Source organism: Ailuropoda melanoleuca, chromosome 13 (assembly GCF_002007445.2).
Source record: "Ailuropoda melanoleuca isolate Jingjing chromosome 13, ASM200744v2, whole genome shotgun sequence".
Lineage (NCBI taxonomy): Eukaryota > Metazoa > Chordata > Mammalia > Carnivora > Ursidae > Ailuropoda > Ailuropoda melanoleuca.
Window position 1 is genome coordinate 3,591,374 of NC_048230.1, and position 25,234 is coordinate 3,616,607.

General features: G+C 36.8%; 1 protein-coding gene across 1 annotated transcript in view; it reads right to left on the reverse strand.

The window, feature by feature from the left end:
* The window catches only part of EFCAB5 (EF-hand calcium binding domain 5), a 168,099-nt gene that overhangs the window by 71,755 nt on the left and 71,110 nt on the right, over positions 1–25,234 (reverse strand). The window contains exons 7-8 of the mRNA XM_034640619.1: positions 22,317–22,365; positions 18,363–18,433 (exon numbers count right to left, since the gene is read on the reverse strand). Of these exons, the coding sequence (XP_034496510.1) occupies positions 18,363–18,433; positions 22,317–22,365 (120 nt within the window). The remainder of the gene's footprint in view (positions 1–18,362; positions 18,434–22,316; positions 22,366–25,234) is intronic.

The window sequence follows — 25,234 nt, forward strand, 5'->3', positions numbered from 1 at the left end:
TGAGAGACTATGGACTCTGAGAAACAAACTGAGGGCTTCAGAGGGGAGGGGGGTGGCAGAATGGGATAGACTGGTGAATGGGTAGTAAGGAGGGCACGTATTGCATGGTGCACTGTGTTATACGCAACTAATGAATCATCGAACTTTACATCAGAAACCGGGGATGTACTGTATGGTGACTAACATAATATGATAAAAAAACATTTAAAAAAAAGAAATTTTTCCAAAGAAGGCATACTGATGGCATGGCCAACACACACATGAAAAGATAACTCCAGATCAGTAATCATCAGGGAAATGCACATTAAAACCACAATAAGATATCACATCACCCCAGTCAGACTGGCTATTATCAAAAAGCAAAAAACAAGTGTTGTTGGAGAAAAGGGAGCTTTTGTGCACTATTGGTGGAAATGTAAATTGCTATAACCACTGTGGAAAACAGTATGGACATTCCTCAAAAAATTAAAAATAGAACTACCATATATCCAGCAATTCTACTCCTGGGTATTTATCTAAAGAAAATGAAAAAAACATTTTGAAGAGATATATGTTCATTGTAGCATTATTTACAATAGCAGTCTTTAGCTTTCAGTTCCGTCAGGGTCTGCTTTCACTGCAGAAAGCCGCCATGCTTTGGTCATACCTTTCATAGGGCAGCCTGAATTCAGGAACTAAATGAGAGAGAAATATAGAGACCTGGACATTCAACCTGATGTAAGGCACACTGATGGGCAATACTTGCTTCAGAGCTCTCTTTTGGGTTGGATGAGGCTTTATCAGGCCTGTATTGCCTCTGACTTCTCCTGCCTAATTCTGTTACACTTCTCTCCCTTCACAGCTATTGATCCCTGATTATTTTTTAAAAGTATTATTTATTTATTTGAGAGAGAGAGGACAAGCAGGGGGAGCGGCAGGCAGAGGGAGAGGGAGAAGGGCTTGATCCCAGGATCCTGGGATCATGACCTAAGCCGAAGGCAAACACTTAACTGACTGAGCCACCCAGGCACCCTTATTGACCCCTAATTAATAACCTGCACACCAGCATTTGTCTCAGCATCTGCTTCCAGAGATTGCAACCTGACAGAAGCCATCATGGAGAAAGTGACCTTTGAGCCAAGAAGGAGAGGAGGGAGTAAACCACGTGGAAATATGGGGGGAGTATTGTCCCGGAAAAGTGCTAAGGCCCTGAGGTGAGAATGTGCCTTGAGTTTTCCAGGAATGGCAAGGCAGCTAATGTGGTTGGGGCAGAATGAGTGAGGTGTACAGAGAGAGGTGAGGACAGAAGGGTCACCAGACAGACCATGTCGAGCTGTGGGGCCATGTTAAGGACTTTGGTTTTTACTTTAAGTAAGATGGGAAGCCACTGGAGGGCTTTGAGTAGAAGACTGCCTTAATATACCTTTCTTTCTTTTTTTTCTTTAGTGATCTCCACACCCAAAGTGGGGCTCAAACTCACGACCCTGAGATCAAGAGGCTCTTCCCAATGAGCCAGCTGGGTGCCCCTATCTTTCATTTTAAAAGGCAAGGGTGAAAGCAAGGGCATCAGTCAGGAAGCTAATGATAGAAGGCAGTTGTGAGCTGGTGATGGCTTAGCACAGAGCACAGACACTGAGAAGATATCAGATTCTAAACATTTCTGGAAGGTGGAGACAAAAACAAAACATAACAAAACAAACAAAAAAACCCAACTCTCACATTTTAGAGCCTATCTGAGTTCAAATTCCAGTTCCCATATTTACTGGCTGAGTAATCTTGGCTGAGTCACTGAACTTTCCAGTTTCTTTTGTGAAATGTGTATCACAGTAGCTATCTCAGTGGGTCATGAGAGGATCCTGGTATGTACAGAGTATAGGTATTTCATGTAAGTTCTCTGTAGCCATTGCTCTTGCTTCCTTTTGAGCTAGGTAAGAAATTGACCAAGAAAGTTTTCCCTTTAGAATGAAAGTCCTTTTGGCTGACATACCTATTTAGAAGGAAAAACCCAATGAGATCAGTGATTCTCAAAATGTGGTCCCTTGACCACATCACCCGAGAGCTTGTTGGAAGCTCTGAGAGCATCACTTGAGAGCTTGTTAGAAATGTAAATCTGGTATAATCATTTGGGTACATATATCCCTTTGAATTAGTATTCTTGTATTCTTTGGGTAAATACCCAATAGAGTAGTGCAATTGCTGGATAAGGTTGTTCTATATTTAAACTTTTGAGGAACCTCCAAACTGCACCAGTTTGCATTCCCACCAACAGTGCACAAGTATTCCTTTTATAGCAGCATTATTTACAATAGCCAAGATATGGAAGCAACCTAAGTGCCCATCAAAAGAAGATGTGGTATATATATATAATGGAATAGTATTAAGCCATAAAAAATGAAATCTTGCCATTTGCAACGATGTGGATGGAGCTAGAGTACAAGGCTAAGTGAAATAAACCAGAGAAAGACAAATACCATATGATTTCACTCATGTGGAATTTAGGAAACAAAACAAACAAGCAAAGGGAAAAAAAATAAGACAGAGAGAGAAACAGATCAAGAAACAGACTCTTAATTATAGAGAACAAACTGATGATTACCAGAGGGGATGTGGTGGGGTGGTTGTAATAGGTGATTGGGATTAAACAGGGCACTTGTTGTGATGAGAACAGGGTAATGTATGGAAGTGTTGAATTACTATACTGTATACCTGAGACTAATATCACACTGCATGTTAACTAACTGGAAATAAAATAAAAACTTTTTTTTTTTGGAGAGAGAGGGGGCCGGGAGGGGCAGAGGGAGAGGGAGAGAGAGAAAATCTCAAGCAGGTTCCACACCCAGCATGGAGCCTGATGTGGGGCTCAGTCTCACAACCCTGAAATCATGACCTGAGCTGAAATCAAGAGTCAAATGCTTAATGGATTGAGCCACCCTGGGGCCCCAAAATAAAAACAAACAAAAAAAAAAAAAGGAAAGAGAAAAAGAAAGAACACAGTCTTTTGGGTGACTAATAAAGCAAAGTGTGTATAAAGAAATAAACATTTTTTCTTCAAAAAAAAAAAAAAAAGAAATGTAAGTTTGGGGGCCCTACTCCAGACCTACTGAATCAGAAACTCTGGAGTGGGACCCAGAATCTGTGTTTTTAAAAGCCCTCTGGAAGCAGAATACACTTCCAGCTCTTAACCAGGCTCCTTCCAGTCACAAGCGTGCAGAGTCAAAACAGAAAAAATATGAGTAGATGTCACATGACCGGACCAGTTGCCCCAGGATTCTTGGGGAAGGGAAATCATCTTTCTTTTTCCCTCTTAAAAAACAGACCCCGACATGTTTCCACTGTTATTCTTTCCTTATATCCCAACACTCCGAACTCTTGTGGCATTAGCCAGTGGGGGCATGTGGTTGTGGAAACCATGTATGGAAATTCAAGTGGGCCCCAGCCAAGGAAACAGACAGACTTGGGTCTTTTTCCTCCAACATTTACACATGGTAACTTGAAATAAAAAGTCCACTCTGGAGTCAATAAATAAATAAATAAATAAGCCCTCCGGGTTATTCTTATGTTCACTAAAGGTTGAGAACCATTGAAATAGATGACGTGGGGCAACTGTTCTTAATTATTCCAGAATGCTAAGATCCTGTTGTTCGATCCTTAATATATAAATTAAGCTTTTGGGAATTGACCTCAAGGCCGTTGAGTTTTCTGGTTGTGGTAATCCTATTAAACTGAGGATTAGTTTAACTGTTTCTCCAAGAGACACTTCAACATTCTGGATTTAGAGCCTATGGGCTTTCTGAATGAGGGTGTTCTGTAAGCTTGGGATATGTGACATCAAGGCTACCAGTTGCCAACTAACTACAAGTCAAATTCCAAATAGAACAATTACAGAAGTTTGCCGGTGTCTCATAAAAACAAAGATAGTGAAAACACATGAACTTTGTGTTTTCCTATCCTCCCACGGAGTAAATCAATTAATATCCACCAATCCTGACATGATTGCTTAGATTAATTTAAGAATGTAGTGAACTACGAATATCCTTCCATCTAATAGCTCTGTGAATTGCTAAACATTTGAATTGTCCTTCATCAAGTTATCTCCATGTGCTGGGTCCCATTGTATGAATTCTGGGCTGTTCCTTTCTGACTCGAAAACCAAAATGTTGAGAATGTAGTAAATGTCTTGCTTAGTAGGCTGGTATTTACTGTTAAAATCTACAGCTCTGAGCCATTGGGATTCACACTTATTTAATTGTAGACACACTGGAAAGTTGATGAAGTGGGTGATATAAAATCAATAGAAAGAAAACTATATTCTGAAATGAACTGTTTTAGGCATAAACTTCCAAACTGTATTTGTAAGTAATGTTTTCAGAAATGCCTGCAAACAAGGACTATAGAATATTGAAATACACAGATTATATTGGCTATCTATCATTGAAGAAGTTGTGTGCTCATACAGCATTTGGGCAGAAAATTAGATTTCCAGTCTCAGGGAACTTTTAAAAACAATTATGCTAATTATATACTCAACAAAGCAGAAATATACTATAACTCTTTTGATTTTTAAAAATCAGAATCATTTGCTTAACAAATGAATTGAACAAAGGCTTTATTCAATATCCAATAATAATAAAAATGACAGACTGAAACACACGATTTTTCCCCTACTGGTGAAAGGTAGCTTAGGTGATGTTATGGTTTAGCTTGTGTCCTCACAAAGTTCATATGTTGAAGGCCTAACCCCCAGTACCTCAGAATGTGACTGTATTTTGGGATAAGATCTTTGGTTTTTATTTTTTAAAGATTTTATTCATTTGAGAGAGAGAAAGAGAGCGAGCAAGAGAGCTTGCACGAGCAGGGGAGAGGGGTAGAGGCAGAGGGAGAAGCAGACTCCCCTGCTGAGCAGGGAGACTGACTTGGGGCTCAATCCCAGGACCAAGAGTCGAGATCATGACTTGAGCTGAAGGCAGACGCTTAACTGACTGAGCCACCCAGGTGCCCCTGAGATAGGATCTTTAAAGAGGTAATTAAATTAAAATGAAGTCATTAGGTGGGTCATTAGCAAAAATGACCAGTGTCCTAATAAGAAGGGGAAATTTGGACACAGACATGTACAGAGGAAAGACCATGTGAAGGCACAGGGAAAAGATGACCATCTATAAGACAAGGAGACAGGCCCTCAGAAGAAACCAACCCTGCCGATACCTTGTATTATACAGGTATTGGGCTTCTAGTCTCCAGAACTGTGACAAGTTAAGTTCCTGATGTTTAAGTCACCCAGGACTTCGTCATGGTAGCCCTAGTAAACTGACAATAAGAACTTGCTGATCATAAACTCCTTTATGTATTTCTTACAGTTGAAGACCACCTGCGAAGACACACAACTTGGAGGATAGTTTACCACAGACCATCCCATTTTCCTGCTTTAAAATTCCCTCATTTCGCCCCAAGGTTTCCTCAGGCAGTTTTCACAGTATATTGCTGCTCCCACCTATACCTCCACTGAAGCCATCATTCTTCCTTCTTCTATCCTTCCCTGCCATAACTCAAAGTACATGAAAAAAAAATAAGCAGAACAAAACAGCAAAAATTACAAAAGCAAATTACAAATAACAGAATAGAGAGTCATACATACATACCATTTTGGGGGAAATGCAGATACATACCATTTTGGGGGAAATGCACAGCTAGGTTGAGCAGAATACATTACAGCAAAGACACAATCTTTGAGTAATTTGATGAAGCCTCTACATTTAAAATTTAAACTTTGAGCCACGTCAGTTTGAAGGCCTCAGACTGTGTGACTGTTATAAAACAACTGAGCATGAGGAAGTAACTATCTCAAAGCAGACCACTGGGGAGCAAGAACGGACTAAGTCCCAAAGAAGAGAATTCAGATAGAGACACAGCCCTTACTTACCCCTGCATCAGTTCCTTAGTGTCACAGAATCCAAAGTTAATATCTGAATCCCAGTGAATAGTATTTCTAGTTTTTGCATATAATTACTCTTTTTTTTTTATTTGACAGAGAGAGAGCGTGCACACACACTGCAAAGGAAGAGGGAGAAGCAGACTCCTGGCTGAGCAGGAAGCCTGATGTGGGACTTGATCACAGGAACCTGGGATGATGACCTGAGCCAAAGGCAGACACTTAATCAACTGAGCCACCCAGGAGTCCCCTGCATATAATTATTCTTAAGCCCATTATATAAGTCAAGTGCAGACCTCAGAGCACTTGAAGCCCAGGCCTGCTGAAGGATGCTCCTGGGAAACTGACCCTCATTTTACCCAGTCCCACAGTAAATGAGAAGGTGTTAGATTGTTTTCACTTGCCCCTGGTGAGCAGGTAGATGTGTGGCCTGAGTCTTCACGGTGATCAGGTGGGGGATAAGATCAAAACAAAGCAAACTCCTCAATGAGGGTGGCCAACTGCCTCAGGTTGCCTGGGACTTCCCTAGTTTTAGCACTGAGAGTCCCATGTTCTAAGAAACCCCTCAGGTATGGGCAAACCAGGATGGTTTGAAAATCTAAACCACTGATCCATGCCAGTGGTCTAATTCCTGTGGAGAACTTTGGGGAACCTCTGTTTGGAAGCATGCTGTGTTGTATCCTGCTTTGTATAACAGACCATCTCTGTAAATATCAAAATCCTTTGCCATAAAAGAAACTTTACAGCCCCTAACCATGTGTGAGGCATCTTTCCATTACCATCCCATTGGACAACCACACATGGGACAAACGGTACAGAGTTCTTATTCTATGGTATGCATTCATCCATTCTCAATCCACTTATTGTATTTATAGAGTCACACGATAAACAATATATGTCTGTTATAGATAACTGGGAATGATGATGAAAACAAATGACAATTTGAACCAGGATTCTGGTGCCTAGAGTGAGTAGAACTGATAAGCAGGTCACACTCCCCTAGAGAATAGTCCTTTAAAAGACTTCACTCTTGTTTGAGAAAGTTATACCTTGTTATTACTTTGAAGGCAAGAGTTTGGGAAACTAACTTTGAAATTACACCAGGGAAGGAATATAACCCAGTCCAGAGACAGTTTGTATTATCAATAGAAACAGAAGTATGTCAATTTCTGGAGGCCCCAGATGTAGGGGAAAAGGATCTGCAGTGATGAGAGATCAGCCTCCCTCAGTTCTTCACCCTGGAGTCTTTGGAAGTTCTCCTCTACCTGAGGCCATCTTTACCCTTCACTCCATGAACTCTTACCATACTGAAAGTGTATGTAGTTATCACTAATGGTTTAGAGATAAGAAAACTCCTTTCCCTGATAGTGCATGGTGATGCCTTCTTCAGATAGCATTTCCCCCACAGAAATAGTCACTCTTACTAAGAATTTCAGGCACATTCAAACCTCAGACCCCAGGGATGCCTGGGTGGCTCAGTTGTTTAAGTGTCTAGCTCTTGATCTCAGCTCAGGTTTTGATCTCAGGATTGTGAGTTCAGGCCCTGCATTGGGCTCCACAATGGGTGTGGAGCTTACTTTAAAAAATAATAAAAAAATAAAATAAACCACAGACCCCCATCACTGTATAAAATATTTCTATTTGGAAAATGGGTTCCAAGTTCCAAACAACCTACAGAAAAAAAATTTTTTTTTGAGACAGGCATACAGCCATTTGTGGGACTGTCATTTAAAAATTATGGGCATTTTAACAACTCCAGGTAACTTTTGCTTTGAGATGTACTAAGAAAAATTTAGACATGCTTATCTCTCAGACATCTCTGGAAGCAAATTATTAGAAAATTCTTTATGAAAACAAATGGAATTTGTACAACTCAAAGAGTCTAGAAAATTAAAAAAGAACCTTCCTACCTAAAAAAGTTAACTAAGTTCTCAATAACCACAGTAATGGTGGTTTTCTTCTGTTGATAAACAAATCAACCAATCAGTGAAATGAAAGGGTAGATCCTCTGTAAGGTCGAAATCTGGAAACTTCGGGAAGGATACACCTATCAGCACCTGCTTACTTCTGGTCTGAATACAATAATGGGAAGCCAGTGAAATCTAAGAGTTAAGACTTCAGTTCCTTTTCAAACTTGCATACAGTATCTACTTAGACAACTCAACACCACTGTTAAAATGACAAAAATGCTAAGTTTTGTCTGCTGGAATGAGTCGTCTTTTGGAAACCAGAGTGTTCTTAGAATTTAAAACAAGCTTGAAAGAAAACATATTTCTTTTCTGTCTTGAAAGAAAACATATTTCTTTTCTGTCTAAATATTCAACTTACAAAACAAAAATCCCAAATAAACCAGTACATCCTACATCTTAAATTGTTCTGGTCACTATATAAATGTTTAAAGGTTCCTTTCAAAGTAAGGAGCTACAGGAATGGCAGGTGGAAGAAATTTAAACCTCATGACCACCAGATGAGCTTCCTACATGAAGCCTGCCCCACTGAAGTCTCATTTTTCTTTTACTATGCTTCCCCTGGCAGTGATGAATATAAATAATAATAATGTTTTGTGCCTGTCTGTTGCTTTGTAATTGTCTTGTTGTGGTGTGTGTCCTTAACTTGCTTATATTTTGACGCTTCTATTCTCTGGATTCTACTCTGGTTCCATCCAGCATGTGTATGCCTGCATGCTTGTACACACACACACACACACACACACACACACACACACACACACACACGCCTGCATATACTCACAGGCACACTCCCATACAACAATGCATTATTTGGTCCTCGAGGGTAAGAAATACAGCTTCTAATTTTGACATCTCTCCTACCAGAGAGTAAATGAATATTCAGTATTCAGTATATACTTAGTAACTAAGAGACTAGACATAGTCTCCTAAAATATATTATAAAGAATATAAAATATTCTTCTAAAAATAGTTATTTTGGGTCTTCATTTACTAGAATAAAACAGATGAAAAGTGAGAGAAGTTATACTCCACAAAAAGATTGTCACCTGTTCATTTATCTGTCAGAAAACAGACACCTAGGAAAATGATACGCAAATGGAAGCATCTGTGATCGTTCATTCATTCTCTCCATTTGTCCTTATCTCTATATTAATTATTACTCAATGATTCCATTTTCTCCAAACACACTCCATCCTGAATGTTAATTACATTGCTCATTACAAATGATCACAGGGGTAATTTCATGACACAGCATCTCCATTGGATGGCACATGTGTGTAATATCTTGCTTTTAAGCCCAACATTTATAATTTTATTTTCTTCTAGTTTCATTAAATGAGTGCTGACAAAATAGCCTTAAAGCAAATCTCTTTAAAAACAAGTGTTCCAAACACTACTTCTATGTCATATATTATGGTCAATGATTTGTTGATCAGATAATTAAATATTTTCAATAAATATTTCTATACAAGAAATATTTTCTTGGTTTCTGTTGATGTAACAGCACTTCTCTATAATGAAAATACCTGAATATGGGTTGTTTACATTTCAGGAAGAGATGTTGGGAAGTGTCAGGAATACTAATACTAATAGCTCAAAGCACACATTAAAACAAAATTGTGTGTGTGTATATATACACATACACAAAGGTATTATGTAGAATGCTAATGAGTTTGTATCAAGTATCATTGGATATACATGACCCTTACCCATTTCCTCATTTTAATTGTGTGGATATACACACACACACACATGTACACATATCATACATGGATCTGTATGTATTTGTGTAAGATTTGTGTGTATGAATACACGTATGTGTATATGTATATATTTGTTGAGTTAATTAAAATAAATGAAGGGAGAAGAAAAGCAAAACTGACATCAGACTTCACAACATTCAATACCAGAAAACAATTAAGCAATGTCTATATAGTTTTGAGGTGAAAAGAAAATGTGACCTAATTACACTATACCCATCCACACTATAATTTTAGAGGCAGCATGCAGACATTTTCAACACAAAAGAAGTCAGAAAATATAATACCCATGTGACCTTCCTGAAGAAAAAAACTACTTTATAATAAATTCAGCTGATTGAGAGATGAATCAAAATAAACAATTCAGGAATAGCCAAGCCACTGTAAAAGGACAGGAAGTGCTTTTTATTTTTGGTGTAGTCCTAATAATTTAATTTTGTTTGAGGAGACGTATCTAGAAAAATGTTTCTACAGCCAACGTCAGAGAAATTACTGCTTATGTTTTCTTCTATAAGGTTTATGGTTTAGGTCCCACCTTTAGGTCTTTATCCATTTTGAATTTATTTTTGTGTATGGTGTAAGAAAGTGTAGCTGTCTAGTTTTTCCAATACCATTCATTAAAGAGACTGTCTTTTCCTCATTCTATATTTTTGCCTCCCTTGTCAAAGATTAATTGACCACACAATTGTGGGTTTATTTCTAGACTCTCTATTCTGTACTATTGATCTATATATCTATTTCTGTGCAAATACCATATTGTTTTGATTACTACAGCTTTGAGTATACCTTGAAACCTGGAATTGTGATACCTACAGCTTTCTTTCTTCTGTCTCAAAACTGCTTTGGCTATTTGGGGTCTTTTCTGGTTCCACACAAATTTTTGGATTATTTGTTCTAGCTTCTACATGGTAAAGGAAACCATCAACAAAACAAAAAGCAACCTACTGAATGGGAGAAGATATTTGCAAATGATATATCTGATAAGGAGTTAATACCTAAAATATATAAAGAACTTAGATAACTCAATAACAAAAAATAATCCAACTAAAAAATGGGCAGAGCACCTGAATAGACATTTGTCCAAAGAAAATATACAGATGGCCAACAGACACATGGAAAGATGCTCTATGTCACTAATCATCAGGGAAATGCAAATTAAAACCAGAACGAGATGTCACCTCCCACCTATCAGAATGGGTAAAATAAAAAAATACAAGAAATAACAAATGTTGGCAAAGATATGGAGAAAAAGGAACCATTGTGCACTGCTGGTGAGAATGTAAATTGGTGCAGTCATTGTGGAAGCCAGTATGAAGTTTCCTTAAAAGATTAAAAATAGAATTACCATATGATCCAGTAATTTCACTACTGGGTATTTACCCGAAGAAAATGAAAACCCTAATTTAAAAAGATAAATGCACCCCTATGTTTATTGCAGCACTATTTACCATGGCCAAGATAAGGAAGCAACCTAGGTGTCCATCAATAGATGAATGGATAAAGATGCGATATATATATATGACTATTATTATATATTTCATATAATATATAATAATCATATATATATGAATATTATTCAGCTATAAAAAAAGAAAGAAATCTTGCCATTTGCAATAACATGAATGGACCAAGAGAATATAATGTAGGTGAAATAAGTCATTTAAAGAAAAGTACCATATGATTTCACTCAAATGTAGAATTTGAGAAACAAAACAAATAAACAAGGAAAAAAGGAAACAAAAAAACAGACTCTTAAATACAAACTGGTAGTTGCCAGAATGGAGGTGGGTGAGGGGGATGGGTGAAATAGATGAAGGGGATTAAGAATACACTTATCTTGATGAGCATTGAGAAAGTATAGAATTATTGAATCATTTTATTATATACCTGAAACCAATATAACATTGTATCATTGCACTTCAATTTTTTTTAAAGAAAGGATGGGACCCCTGGGTGGCTCAGTTTGTTAAGTGTCCGACTCTTGATTGCGTGATCTCAGGGTCATGGGATGGAGCCCTGCCTCTGGCTCTACCCTCAGTTTGCAGAATTTGCTTGTCCCTCTCCTTCTGCTCCTCCCTGCCTCCCCTCCCACCCCGCTCTCTCTCTCAAATAAATAAATAAATAAATAAATAAATAAATAAAATCTTTAAAAAAATAAAAATAATTTTATTTTAAAAAATATTTTTAAAAGATTTTTTTAAATTTATTTGCCAGAGAGAGAGAGAGAAAGAGCACAAGCAGGGGAAGAGGCAATCAGAGGAAGACGCAGGCTCCCTGATGAGTAAGGAGCCCGATGCGGGACTCAATTCCAGGACCTAGGATCATGCTCTGAGCCTAAGGCAAATACTTAACCAACTGAGCCACCCAGGCATCCCCCCAAAAATAAAAATAATTTTAAAAAAAGAACAGCAACTGCATCATGAATCCATTTAAAGATTAGTCCAAGATTAATCAACTATGGTAGTTGTAATTACAGAAAAGAAAGTGAATAGTAGTATATAAAATATCTGAATATCTGCATTAAATAAAAATTATAAAATAACTAAAATTGGGATATATAACAAGGGAAAAAATAAGATGAGGAAATACCAAATACCTTCATCTTTTACAGGTGTCAATTGTTATTTCTATTATTGAAATATGTGATTAAAAAATAATGAATGGAGACACTCCTGAGTGGCTCAGTCGGTTAAGCGTCTGGCTCTTGATTGCACCTCACGTCATGATCTCAGAGTTGTGAGATCAAACCCCACAGTGGGCTTCACGCTGGGCATGGAGCCTACTTAAGATTATCTCTCCCTCTCCCTCTGCCTCTACCCCATGCCCCTCTCTAAAGAAAATAATGAATGGATCTTCGTAATAATAATAATAGTGAATCTTCATCATAGGGTCTTAGGATGATTTTAGAATGACTTTTGTGAACTTATGTTCAATTTCAATAATTCTCTTATTTATTTCAGATTCTTTTTCTTCTGTTGGAATCAAGTACATCAAATATTTTTTATTTTAATTAGTAAAATTTTATAACAGAATTTGTGATCATCTGCATTGCTATATACCCATCTATCTATTAAGACAGTGTATAAAACTGGGTTTTTTTAATTAAAAGATTTTATTTATCTATTAATTTTACATAATATTCACCTAAGGGTGACAATGGCTATTTCTGGGTAAGAAAGTTTTGGGTGATTTTATTTATTCACTTAATATTTTAAAGATTTATTTATTTTTAGAGAGGGAGGAGGGGCAGAGGGAGAGAGAGAATCTCAACCAGCCTCCCCATCGAGTGTGTAGCCCAATGCCAGGCTCGATTTCATGACCCTGAAATCATGACCTGAGCTGAAACCAAGAGTTGGACACTTAACTTACTGAGCCACTCAGGTAGCCCAATTTGTGGTGATTTTAAATCCCCATCTTTGTACTTTTATGTATTTTTAAATTCTTTTTTGGTAATGATAATATTTACAAAATTGAATGCTTTTACTTTAGAAACATATGCCATGGTGTTAACAAAAATTAATTCTGGTTATGGGAATATATATATTATTATTCTATTTTTATATTTATCTGTTGTTTTAAAATTCCCCACCCTATCCCATTTTTAAGACTTTTAAGCCTATATTTCTCATCTTAGTAAATGTTTAGTAGCTTTCCATATAGTTAGATATAAGATTCTGACTCAGTAATTATTTAAAAGAGTATTTTTTAAATTTCCAAATGGTTGGGCTTCAATCATTTTAAATTTTATTTATTATTTTCCTGTTTTATTAGATAATGATTTTTTAAAAAGATTTTTATTTATTTACTTGAGAGAGCATGCAAGAGAGCACGAGCTGGGGGAGGGGTAGAGGGAGAAGCAAACACGCCACTGAGCAAGGAACCCAACTCGGGACTCGATCCCAGGACCTTGGGATCAAGACCCGAGCTGAAGACAGACACTTAGCCGACTGAGCCACCCAGGAATCCCTACATAATGATTCCTAGTTTTTGGAATTTATAAGGTTTTCTTGGTGGCCTATTTATGATAAATTTTGACCAATATTCTGTGAAAACTGAAACAGGGTCACTGTAAGAATTGAAGTCTGATATATAATTTATAGGTTGTTTATATCCTTAGTTATGTTTACCTCTCTGAACTTATCAAATACTTAAACAAAAGTTTTACTACTTCACCATACACAAAATGAACTCAAAATGGATCAAAGACTTAACTAGGTGTATATCAAAGAGTTAAAGTTATAAAACTTTGAGGAGTCTATCTTTCTGACCTTGAATTAAGCACTGATTTCTTAAATAGGACAACAAAAGCAAAAGCAACAAAAGTAAAAAATTAGATAAATTTCACTCCATTCAAATTAAAAACTTTGTGTGCCAAAGGACACCATCAAGAAGTAGAAAGATAGGCATGCCTGGCTGGCTCCAATTGATAGAGTGTGTGACTGTTGATCTCAGGGTTGTGAGTTCAAGCCCCGTGTTGGGTGTAGAGATTACTTTAAAATTTTTTTTTTAATTTTAAAGGAAGTAGAAAGATAACTCACAGAATTGGAGAAAGTATTTGCAAAATATGTATATCTAGAGTATATAAAGAACTCTTGTAACTCAAAAATGTAAAAAGACAAATAACCCAATTAAAAAATAATCAAAGGATCTAAGTAGACATTTCTCCAAAAAAGATACACAAATGGCCAATAAGCACATAAAAAAATGCTCAATATCACTTTAGACATCAGGGAAATGCCTTTCAAAGCCACAGTGAGTTACCACGTCATCCCCACAAGTATGGCTATAATTAAAAAACTAAACTAAACTAAAAAACAGAATAACAAGGGTTGGCAAGGATGTGGAACATTAGAGCTCCCATTTGTTGTGGAATGTAAACTTGTGCAGCCACTATGGAAAACAGTCTGATAGTTTCTCAAAAGGTTAAACATAGAGTTATCATATGATCCAGGAATTCCACTCCTTGGTATCTCCCCAAGACAACTGAAAACATATGTTCACACAAAAACTTATACACAAATGTTCATAGCAGTATTATTCACAGTAGTCAAAAAGTGAAAACAACCCAAATGTCCATCAACTGATAAATAGATAAATAAAATGTGGTATGTCCATACAAAGAAATATGATTCAGCAATAAAAACAAATGAAGTACATGCTACATGAGTGAACATGCTACAACATGTGTGAACCTTGACAACATTATACTAAGTGAAAGAACCCAGTAACAAAAGGCCACATATTTTGTGATTCCATTGATATGAAATTTCCAGACTAGGCAAAGCTGTAAGAGAGACAGAGAAAGTAGATTAGTGGTTGCCTAGGTTTACCTAGAGGTTTAGAGGGAAATGAAGAATGACTGCTAATGGGTATGAGGTTTCTTCTTGGCATGATGAAAGTGTTCTAAAATGGATTGTTTTAATGGTGACACAATTCTGTAGATATACTAAAAAACAATGAATTGTACACTTTAAATGGGAGAATTTTAAGGTATGTATAGGAGGTTAAATAATGGCCCTCAAAGACAACAGGTCCTAATCCCTGGAACCTGTAAATATTACCTTGTATGGGAAAGAGTCTTTGTAGCTGTGATTAAGTTAAGGTATTTTAGATGAGGAGGTTATCCTGGATTATGCAATCACATGTATCCTTATAAGAGAGAGATTTCTCAGACCACAGAGGCAGGAATTGGTGATTGTAGCCATGAGTCACTAGAAGCTGCAAGGGGCAATTTTCCACAAGACCCTTCAGACTGAATGCAGCCCTGCCAACCTTGACTTTGGGCCAGTGATAATGATTTGGGGCTTCTGGACTTCCAGAACTGTGAGGGAATAAATTTTTTGTTTTTTAAGCCACCAAATTCTTCGTAATTTGTTGCAGCAGCTATAGGAAATAAATATAGTATCTGAATTATATCTCAATAAAGCTGTTACCTAAAAAAGTTTTAATATTTAATTATTGTTCATTTGTCTTTATATTTTTAATGTGTTTTTCTCTTTCTATTCTTTTTTCTTTTTCTTTTTTTAAAAGATTTTATTTATTTATTTTTAGAGAAAGAGGGAGAAAGCAGGGAAGGAGGGGAAAAGAGAGAGGAGGAAGGAATCTCAAGCAGACTCCATGAGTACAGAGCCCAACGTGGGGCTTGATACCATGACCCTGAGATCATGACCTGAGGTAAAACAATGAGTTTGACACTTAACCAAGTCAATCAGGCACCCCTTCTTTTTTTCCTTCTTCTATATATTCTATTATAATGTCCATAGATTCATAAAGTTTAAGATTAGTCTATCATCTTTATTAATTTTAAATTTTGCAAATGTAAAATTTTAACATTTACAAATATAAAAAATAGTCTTGATTTCATTACATGATTCTTAATATTGAAATCTGCTGTTCTGTTTGTTTGATTGCTTATTTTGATTATTTGATATTCTTTTAACAATTATCTTAATTTCATCTTTTTTGTCACCTTATATTAGGTGCTTTGCTTATAAAGTGCATATAGCACCTTTTTTCCAATTATCAAAATCCACCAATCATAACGTAGACCATGGATTTAAGAAATTTTAACATTACATAGAAAATGTTTAACCTCACTAGTAATCAAAAAGATAAAAGTTAAAAAACAGAATGCATTCAAATTGCAGAGGTTTCTTTCTTTCTTTTTTTTTTTTTTTAAAGATTTTATTTATTCATTTGAGAGAGAGAGAGAGAGAGAGTGGGCAGGGAGGAGCAGAGGGGGAGGGAGAGGGAGAAAGAACCTGAAGCAAAATCTGTCTGCACTGGGTGCAGGGCCCAAAGCGACACCGAATCCCACAACCACCAGATCACGACTTGAGCCGAAACCAAGAGTCAGAAGCTTAACCAACTGAGCCACCCAGGCGCCCCACAGAGGTTTCTTATAATCGATAATGCCCACTGTTGGTGAGAATATGGTGTTTTGAAAGCTCTCGTACATTGATAATGGCAGAATAAATCAACACAATTAAAAGCATAATTTGACAATAGATACCCAAGTATTTCCAAAATGCCTTCTTTGACCTAATAATTCCCCTGGGGAATCTATTCTAAAAACAATTACTAGAGTTGTGTCTTAGCTAAGGCTGCCATAGCAAAATCCCATAGACTGGATGGCTGAAACAACTGAAATTTATTTTCTCATAGTTCTGGAGGCTGAAAAGCTTTATTGCTTTACTGTAGTGAAATGTATATATTATTTTTCTATTTAGAAAAATAACAGTTTCTAAATTTCCCACTTTTTGGGAAGCTAGTATAAGATAAAAAGCCAAGTAGCACCTAGAATCAGTGTCTTGCAAAGAAATAAAAATTATGTTTATTACTACAGTAAAGCAATAAAGTATTAGTTTTTTCTGAACCATGTTAATACTATAGTTCATTCTTTTGTATATTTTTCTTTGAGTAACTTGTCTCATTTGTATCCTCAAGATTTTAATTTATGGCAGTGACTGACTGGCAACACGGAGAGGCTAATGTCATTGAAACATTTTTACTACTTAAATTTTCCAGGAGAAGGGAACATGCCACACCACACAAAACCACAGGGGAAGCACAGGGTTGGCTCAGAAGGGGGCAAAGGGGAGAGCCTAGGCTAGAGCCAATAAGCGGTTTCCTCAGGAAAGACAAGACAGGACAGGGTAAACAGCTTAGAACTGGCTAGCTTGAAAAGTTCTGGTGGGCTTTGGGGCACAGGCGCTGTCCCTAGTTGTCTGGTACCTGGCCCTGGGTTTAGGCCAGGGGAAATAATGGCTTGGTGAATGAGATTTAAATAAGGAGGTGGTTCAGGGTATGGGCTCTGGATCACAGGGAAGATATAAACAATTTCGGCCATTAGTTTGGCTCCAAGTAGACAAATACAGAATCTAAGAAACCACAGAATATAACTGAGACAGGATTGCCAAATTTTTGGCATTATCTCTATGATAATGATTTTAAGGATTCCAGAATCCTTCACACAGAACTTTGAAATTGCCAGTACATTGTCATCACCTATGACTGAGCAAAGAGGTAGGAGAGAAAGAAAAGGTTACCTTGACTCTGGGACTCTGAGAAAAAGAAGGGAAGTTAGAGGAAAGACATGAACAAATACAAACGCAGCCTATAAAAGACTTATGACACTGGTACCGTTAAATTGCTTCTTTTGCTTATCCTAATACAATCCCAAGACAAAAGTAATCCCATACTTTCTCAGATGAAATACTATGTAGACTTTGAAACCAAACTGCCTGAGTACAAATTTGCCCAGCTTCACTAATTATGAGACTTTGTGCAAGTTACTTAACCATTTTGCACCTTATGTGTCTTCATCTATAAAAGCAGGAATAAGGATTGCTGAGAGCATTACCTGAGTTAATATATGGGGAGCTTAGGACCATGCTTGGCCTATAGGAATTGCTTTATAACTTTCAGATTTCTTTATCTAAAATGCAGTGGAAAAAGAAGCTGGTTTTTCTTGATCTTAACTGAAGGTGTGAATGGAACTTTGTCTCACTTCACATCATGAATACCACTAACTGAAAGAAACTGTAAAATGCCTCTGATTATAAGATGTACCCTAACTTCAGAGAAGTTAGAATAAAATAAAATAATACTGCATCTTAGAATAGAAATAAGTTAGTATGCTTTAATTTAATTAAATTCTAAGTTAATGTGTGCATGACATCCATGCAAAATAATTTGATTCAACTAATGAATAAAGTAACTTCTTACTTCTGTAAATTCCGCTTTGTTCAATCTTGGTTCCATTGTGTCAGCAATATCCAATTGTTTGCAACATGCTCCTAATTATGGAATAAAAGGTATTTGCTAGTCAGTTTGGTTGTAATACATTCATGTTTCATATTCATTTTATAGCACTTTAAAAGAAGAACATAAATTATTTCTTTCTTTTTTTTTTTAAAGATTTTATTTATTTATTTGACAGAGACAGCCTGCGAGAGAGGGAACACAAGCAGGGGGAGTGGGAGAGGAAGAAGCAGGCTCCCAGCGGAGGAGCCTGATGTGGGGCTCGATCCCAGAATGCTGGGATAACGCCCTGAGCCGAAGGCAGACACTTAACGACTGTGCCACCCAGGCGCCCCGATAAATTATTTCTTAAAGTCTATCTTAATATCCATTAATATTTACAATAAAGCAAATGATATATAGTTGGGTAACATTCCAATTACTACAAACTTATTATTTTTCCTGGTTTTTATTTAACCAAGCAGCCCAAACACTGAAATAAACTTGTCTACATTTTTAATGACCAGCCTGAGATAAAGCAAAAACAAATATGCAAATATTATAAAAAAGACTACAAAACAGCTGTGTTGGTTTATGTTCCCATTTACTGAAGCAGGTCCCTAAAACACAACACTTCTACAAACTTTCTTTTTAAATATTTTGTCTTTAATGTTTCTTAAATTAAATAAATAATATACAAATTGTTCTTTCAGTAAAAGATTCAAATAATACAAAAACATAAGCAGCAAAACTTGAATATCGCCCTCTTCCCCTGTCCCCCACCAGCATTCTCACCTCCCCCTCTCACCCCAGAAGGAACCACTGTCAACAGTTTGTTGCCACCCTTCCAGCAACCTTTCTAGATATATTTTTAAAGATTTTATTTATTTATTTGAGAGAGAGAGAGAGCATGGGAGAGACAGAGAGAAGGAAAGAGAACACACAAGCGGGGGTGGGGGTGCAGAAGGAGAGGGAGAAGCAGACTCCCCACTGAGCAGGGAGCCCAATGCAGGCCTGGAGCCCAAGGCGAGACTCGATCCCAGGACCCTTGGATCATGACCTGGGTCATGATTTTATATAATATACATCTTTTGTTTTTCTACACATACATATGATCATATTGATCTGCAACTTCCTTTTTTCGCTTCATCACTCATCTTGTAGATCTTTACAGATAGGATCTGGAGCTCGGGGGAGGGTTTGGGATGGGACTATAGATAGATAGATGAGTCATCAGCTCAAGTCATGGGTTTAAATAAGAACCCAGCTAGTGTGTATAATGTGTAAAATGATAATAGCGCCAAAGAGAAAACTCTGAAAACATTTAAGGTACAAATAAAAGAAGAACCAAGAAACAAAAATGCTAAGAGGTGATCAATGATAGATGAAAAATCAAGAAAGGGTGATATCACAAAAGCCAAGAAAAAAAGAGTTTCATGAATAACAGAGTGATCAATAATGGTAAATGCGGCAGTTAGTTCAAATAAAGATTTTTTAAACCTCCTTTTGATATGACAATTATGTAATCTTTATTGACCTTAACAAGAAACAAACAGAAACTGTTTAAAAGTTCATGATGAAAGCACTGACTTCCTCTCCTACTTCTAACCCCAACTCCTCCTGCCTATCATGGGCTGGTACATATAAGATTCTTTAGTCACTCTTGATTTTTGTAGCTGCTTATTATGAGATATCAGTTATTGTCATAAGAAGACTGTATAAACTCTAGTATAAGCTTATGCATTAGATGCTGTCATCCTCATCCCAGACCTCTCCCCAAACTCTAGAAGATTATGCAAGCCACACTGGTTTCTAATGGTAACAGCTGTTATTAAGTGTATGTGTCTGTCCCCTGGCCAAACTTTGAGGAACGTAAGGAGAGGAAAAATGCCTTAGTCCTCTTCACATCCTCTACCCCATCACAGTATCTGGAACTAGGTGGGAGCTTAATAAATACTGAATAATTGTTATCTATTAATAATTATTATGAATAAATATTGAATGAATGAATGAATGAATGAATGAATGGTACAGAACATCTGAGATAGTATAGGTGAGAAGAGAAAAAAATTGCTGACACCTAGAATGGTCTGGAATTTCTCTAATTTTACCACAGTCTCAAATAGAGCTCTCTTCACTCCCTCCTTCTGTACCTTCATCAAAAAGCAAATGAATAAAAGAAGTTATCTCAAAGATTTTCTGAAAGAGGAGTTGAGGTTGTGCTAACCATGAAGAATTCTGCTAACCATGAAGAACAGATGGCAGTAAGGGTGGTCAGCAAGTCCCAAATCATGTTTGGGGATCAGTGACCAGGAAGATGGGAAGCATATTTTATTTTTCAAAGTGTTTTTCTACATTTTGAAATAAATTTTAGACAATTTAGACAATAAATAAATTTTAGACAATTTATTGTTATCAATGTAACAGTGATAAAAAATCAATTGAAAAAATCATTTGGATATAAATTATGTGTGATCTCAGGACTTAAACTCTAGTGCTTTATCCTACAAGTCAGAATTTTTTTTTAAGTTTATTTATTTTTTTTTAGTAATCTCTACACCCAATGTGGGGCTCCAACTCACAATGCCAAGATCAAGAGTCGCATGTTCTTCCAACTGAGCCAGCCAGATGCCCCTACAAGTCAGAATTTTTTGCTTAATCTCAATGAGGAAACAATTCTGAAAATAAAAGCATCAAAATCTGTGGTTCTGTATAGGTGTAGCACTGTCTCTATCCCCAGGGATCACGGTGGAAATTTGTAGCTTGAGTTTTTGTTGGCACAATGATGGGGAGTAGGGGTAGGATCAGAAATCCTGCAACTCCTGAGGCACCTGGGTGACTCAGTTGGTTGAGCATCCAACTTTTGATTTTGCTCAGGTGATCTCGGGGTCCTGGGATGGAGCCCTGTGTTGGGCTCTACGCTCAGCGGGGCGTCTGCTTGAGGATTCTCTCCCTCTTCCTCTGCCCCTCCCCCTGCTCTTGCTCTCTCTCTCAAATAAATAGGTAAATCTTTAAAAATAATAATAAAATAATGAAATAAAATAAAAAGGAAATCCTGCAATTCCTGCACAATAATGACTTTCCCCCTCCTGCTAGATATTCAAATAGGAGAAAAATCTGCTTATAATAAATTTGAGTCTAGAAACAGTTTTACATATAAACGCAGAGTATATTTTTTATTGTTAAAATCTCCCAAACTTTAACTACTATGAAAATTTGAGAATGGATTGTACTTTGCTTCCTTCTGAAACTTTACCAAGAGTGGTCCACCATTTCAGAAAATGATGTAATGGGAGATAATGTCATAAGTTGTGTCTGAACTCCAATACAACACAACTGCGTCAGTCTGCATTTGTAGCTCTCCTGTTTATGGGGATCCGATATATATATACAAATCATTCATTTTGCCCTTATTTCAAAATATCAAATACAAAGAAAATGGTCAATTGGATATAATTTTACTTTTCTTTTGTCTAAACATTCATTATAAGTAAGTACAAATGTCTGATACATTATGTCTTCTAGTGAAGTTATAATCGAACATTTATATACTGAAATACAGTACATATAATTTTCTTATGCCTTTCCTTGTATTTTTCCTTTATATCACAGTTAGGACATTATACCTCTCTTTTTTAAATTCTGTGTATGTAAGTAATATTTTCTAGGAACTTGATGGGATGATAAAAGAATAATACAGAGTATTTATAATAAAATGGAGCACTCTACTAAAAGGATCAAAAATCACTGATTGCTTTTCTGTTTTTCTACATTCTCCATCTGGAAAGAGCAAAAGACCCAAAGTACATGTATAAGAACTTTGAATAACATATATCTCAACATTGACTCTTCATCTTAATCCAGCCTCTGTCCTCTCACCCCCCTCCACCACTATTAAAGAGGGAAAAAAGAGAAATACTACAGGAAAGGCAGCTTTACCAAGCTGGAAATCTGGATTTTGAAAAAATTCATGAAGAGCATTCTGAATCTGCAAATCAAAGAAAATAGACCATGTATTATTTCTCAGTTGTCATATATTTAGTATTTTAGACTAAAAGCCATCTAGAGTCTTTCCATTTAAGTTTTGAGTAATCCTTCTAACCCAGAGACAGAAATAGTAATAATTAACATTTAGTTCATAGACTACTTAAAGGCATGTCAAATGTTTTTTCATACATATCCTCAATGATATTGAGATTGTTCTGTTTGAGAACAATCATTGAGAACGTTCTGTGTGAGGAGTGGGTTGCTGAGAGTGATCCTATTTTGCTCCCTCCAAGGACATTTCTAGCAACCCTCAGACACTGGGCATCTTTGGCAACCAGCTTGGCAACCCAAAGAATCCTCTGCAATTCCTTGTTTGTCAATTACTAAAAAAAAACAAAATTTCTGGGTTCTCCTTGGTCCATTTTAAAAAAATAGATTTGAGGAACTCCTGGCTAGCTCAGTTGGTAGAGTTTATGACTCTTGATCTCCAAGCTGTGAGTGCACGCCCCACCCTGGCATAGAGCTTTCTTTAGAAAAGGTAGACCTGATTCTTTTTAGAGCAGTTTTAGGTTCACAGAGAAATCAAGCAGAAAGTACAGTTTCCATGTACTCCCTGCCCCCCCCACCACATACACAGCTTCCCCACTATCAACGTTTCCTACCAGAGTAGTACATTTGTTACAATCAATGAACCAACAATCACCCAAAGTCTATAGTTTACCATAGGAATCGCTCTTGATCTTGTACATTTTATGGGTTTTGGCAAATGTATCATGACGTGTATCCCTCGTTATTGTATTATACAGAATTGTTTCATCACACTAAAAATCCTCTGTGCTCTGCTTATTCATCCCTTCTTCTGCCTTTACTCCTGGAAACCACTGATCTTTTTACTGTCTCCATAGTTTTACCTTTTCCAGAATGTCATAAAGGTGGAATCACATAGTATGTAGCCTTTTCAGATTGACCCCTTTCACTTAATAATACACATTTAAAGTTTTTCCATGTCTTTTCACAGCTTGCTAGCTGATTTATTTTTATTTTTATTTTATTATTTTTTAAGCTCCTTTCTTTTTAGTGCTGAATAATATTCCATTGTTTGGATGTACCACAGTTTATTTATCCATTCAACCACTGAGGGAAATCTTGGTTGTTTCCAAGTTTTGGCAATTATTAATAAAGCTGCTATAAAAATCCACATGCAGGTTTCTGTGTGGACATAAGTTTCCAACTCCTTTGGGTAAATACCAATAAGCATGATAGCTGGATCATATAATAACAGTGTGTTTGGTTTATAAGAAACTGCAAACTGTCTTCCAAAGTGGTTGTACCATTTTGTGTTATCACCAACAATTCCCACCAGTTGCTGTGCCTCTTTGTCAGCATTTGCTGTTGTCAAGGTCCCAGATTTTGACCATTGTGATAGGTGTGTAGTGGTATCTCATTGTTTTAATTTGCTTTTCCTTGATAACAAGTGTGGTGCATATTTTCACATACTAGTTTGACATCTATATGTCTTTGGTGAAGTGTCTGTTCAGGTCTTCTGCCCATTTTTTAAATCAGCTTTTTACATATTCTTATTGTTGAGTTTTAATAGTTCTTTTATACACACACACACTATTTCATTAGGTTTCGATGTAGCCTTCGTATATTTCAAATAATAGTCCTTTTTTTATTTTAAAATTATTTACTTGGGGGTTGAAATTTGTTTTTTTTTTAATTTTTATTTTGTTATATCGTCACCATACAGTACATGCCCAGTTTTTGATGCAATGTTCAATGATTCATTATTTGCGTATAACACCAGTGCACCATGCAATGTGTGCCCTCCTTAATACCTATCACCAGCCTATCCCAATCCCCCACGCCCCTCCCCTCTGAAGCCCTCAGTTTGTTTCCCAGAGTCCACAGTCTCTCACAATTCATTCCCCCTTCTGTTTACTGCCCCCTTCATTCTTCCCTTCCTTCTCCTACCGATCTTCCTATTTCTTATGTTCCATAAATGAGTGAAAACATATAATAGTTTTTCTCTGCTTGGCTTATTTCACTTAGCATAATCTCCTCCAGTCCCATCCATCTTGCTGCAAATGTTGGGTAATCATTCTTTCTAATGGCTGAGTAATATTCCATTGTATATATGGACCACATCTTCTTAATCTTGTCATCTGTTGAAGGGCATCTCGGCTCCTTTCACAATTTAGCTATTGTGGACAATGCTGCTATGAACATTGGGGTGCATATGGCCGTTTTCTTCCCTACATCTATATCTTTGGGGTAAATACCCAGTAGTGCAATTGCTGGGTCATAGGGTAGCTCAATTTTTAACTTTTTAAGGGACCTCCACACTGTTTTCCACAGTGGCTGTACCAACTTGCATTCCCACCAACAATGTAGGAGGGATCCCCTTTCTCCACATCCTCTCCAACAATTGTTGTTTCTTGCCTTGTCAATTTTTGCCATTCTAACTGGTGTAAGGTGGTATCTCGAGGTGGTTTTGATTTGAATTTCCCTGATGGCTAATGATGTTGAACATTTTTTCATGTGTCTGTTAGCCATTTGTATGTCATAACTGGAAAAGTGTCTGTTCATACCTTCTGCCCATTTTTTAAATTTGATTATTTGTTTCTCGCGTATTGAGTTTGAGAAGTTCTTTGTCGATCTTGGATACCAGTCCTTTATCTGTAGCATCATTTGCAAATATATTATCCCATTCTGTGGGCTGCCTCTTAGTTTTTTTTCCACTGTTTCCTTGGCTGTGCAGAAGCTTTTTATCTTGATGTAGTCCCACAAGATTATTTTATCTTTTGTTTCTCTTGCCTTTGGAGATGTGTCATGAAAAAGGTTGCTTTGGCCGATGTCGTAGAGGTTGG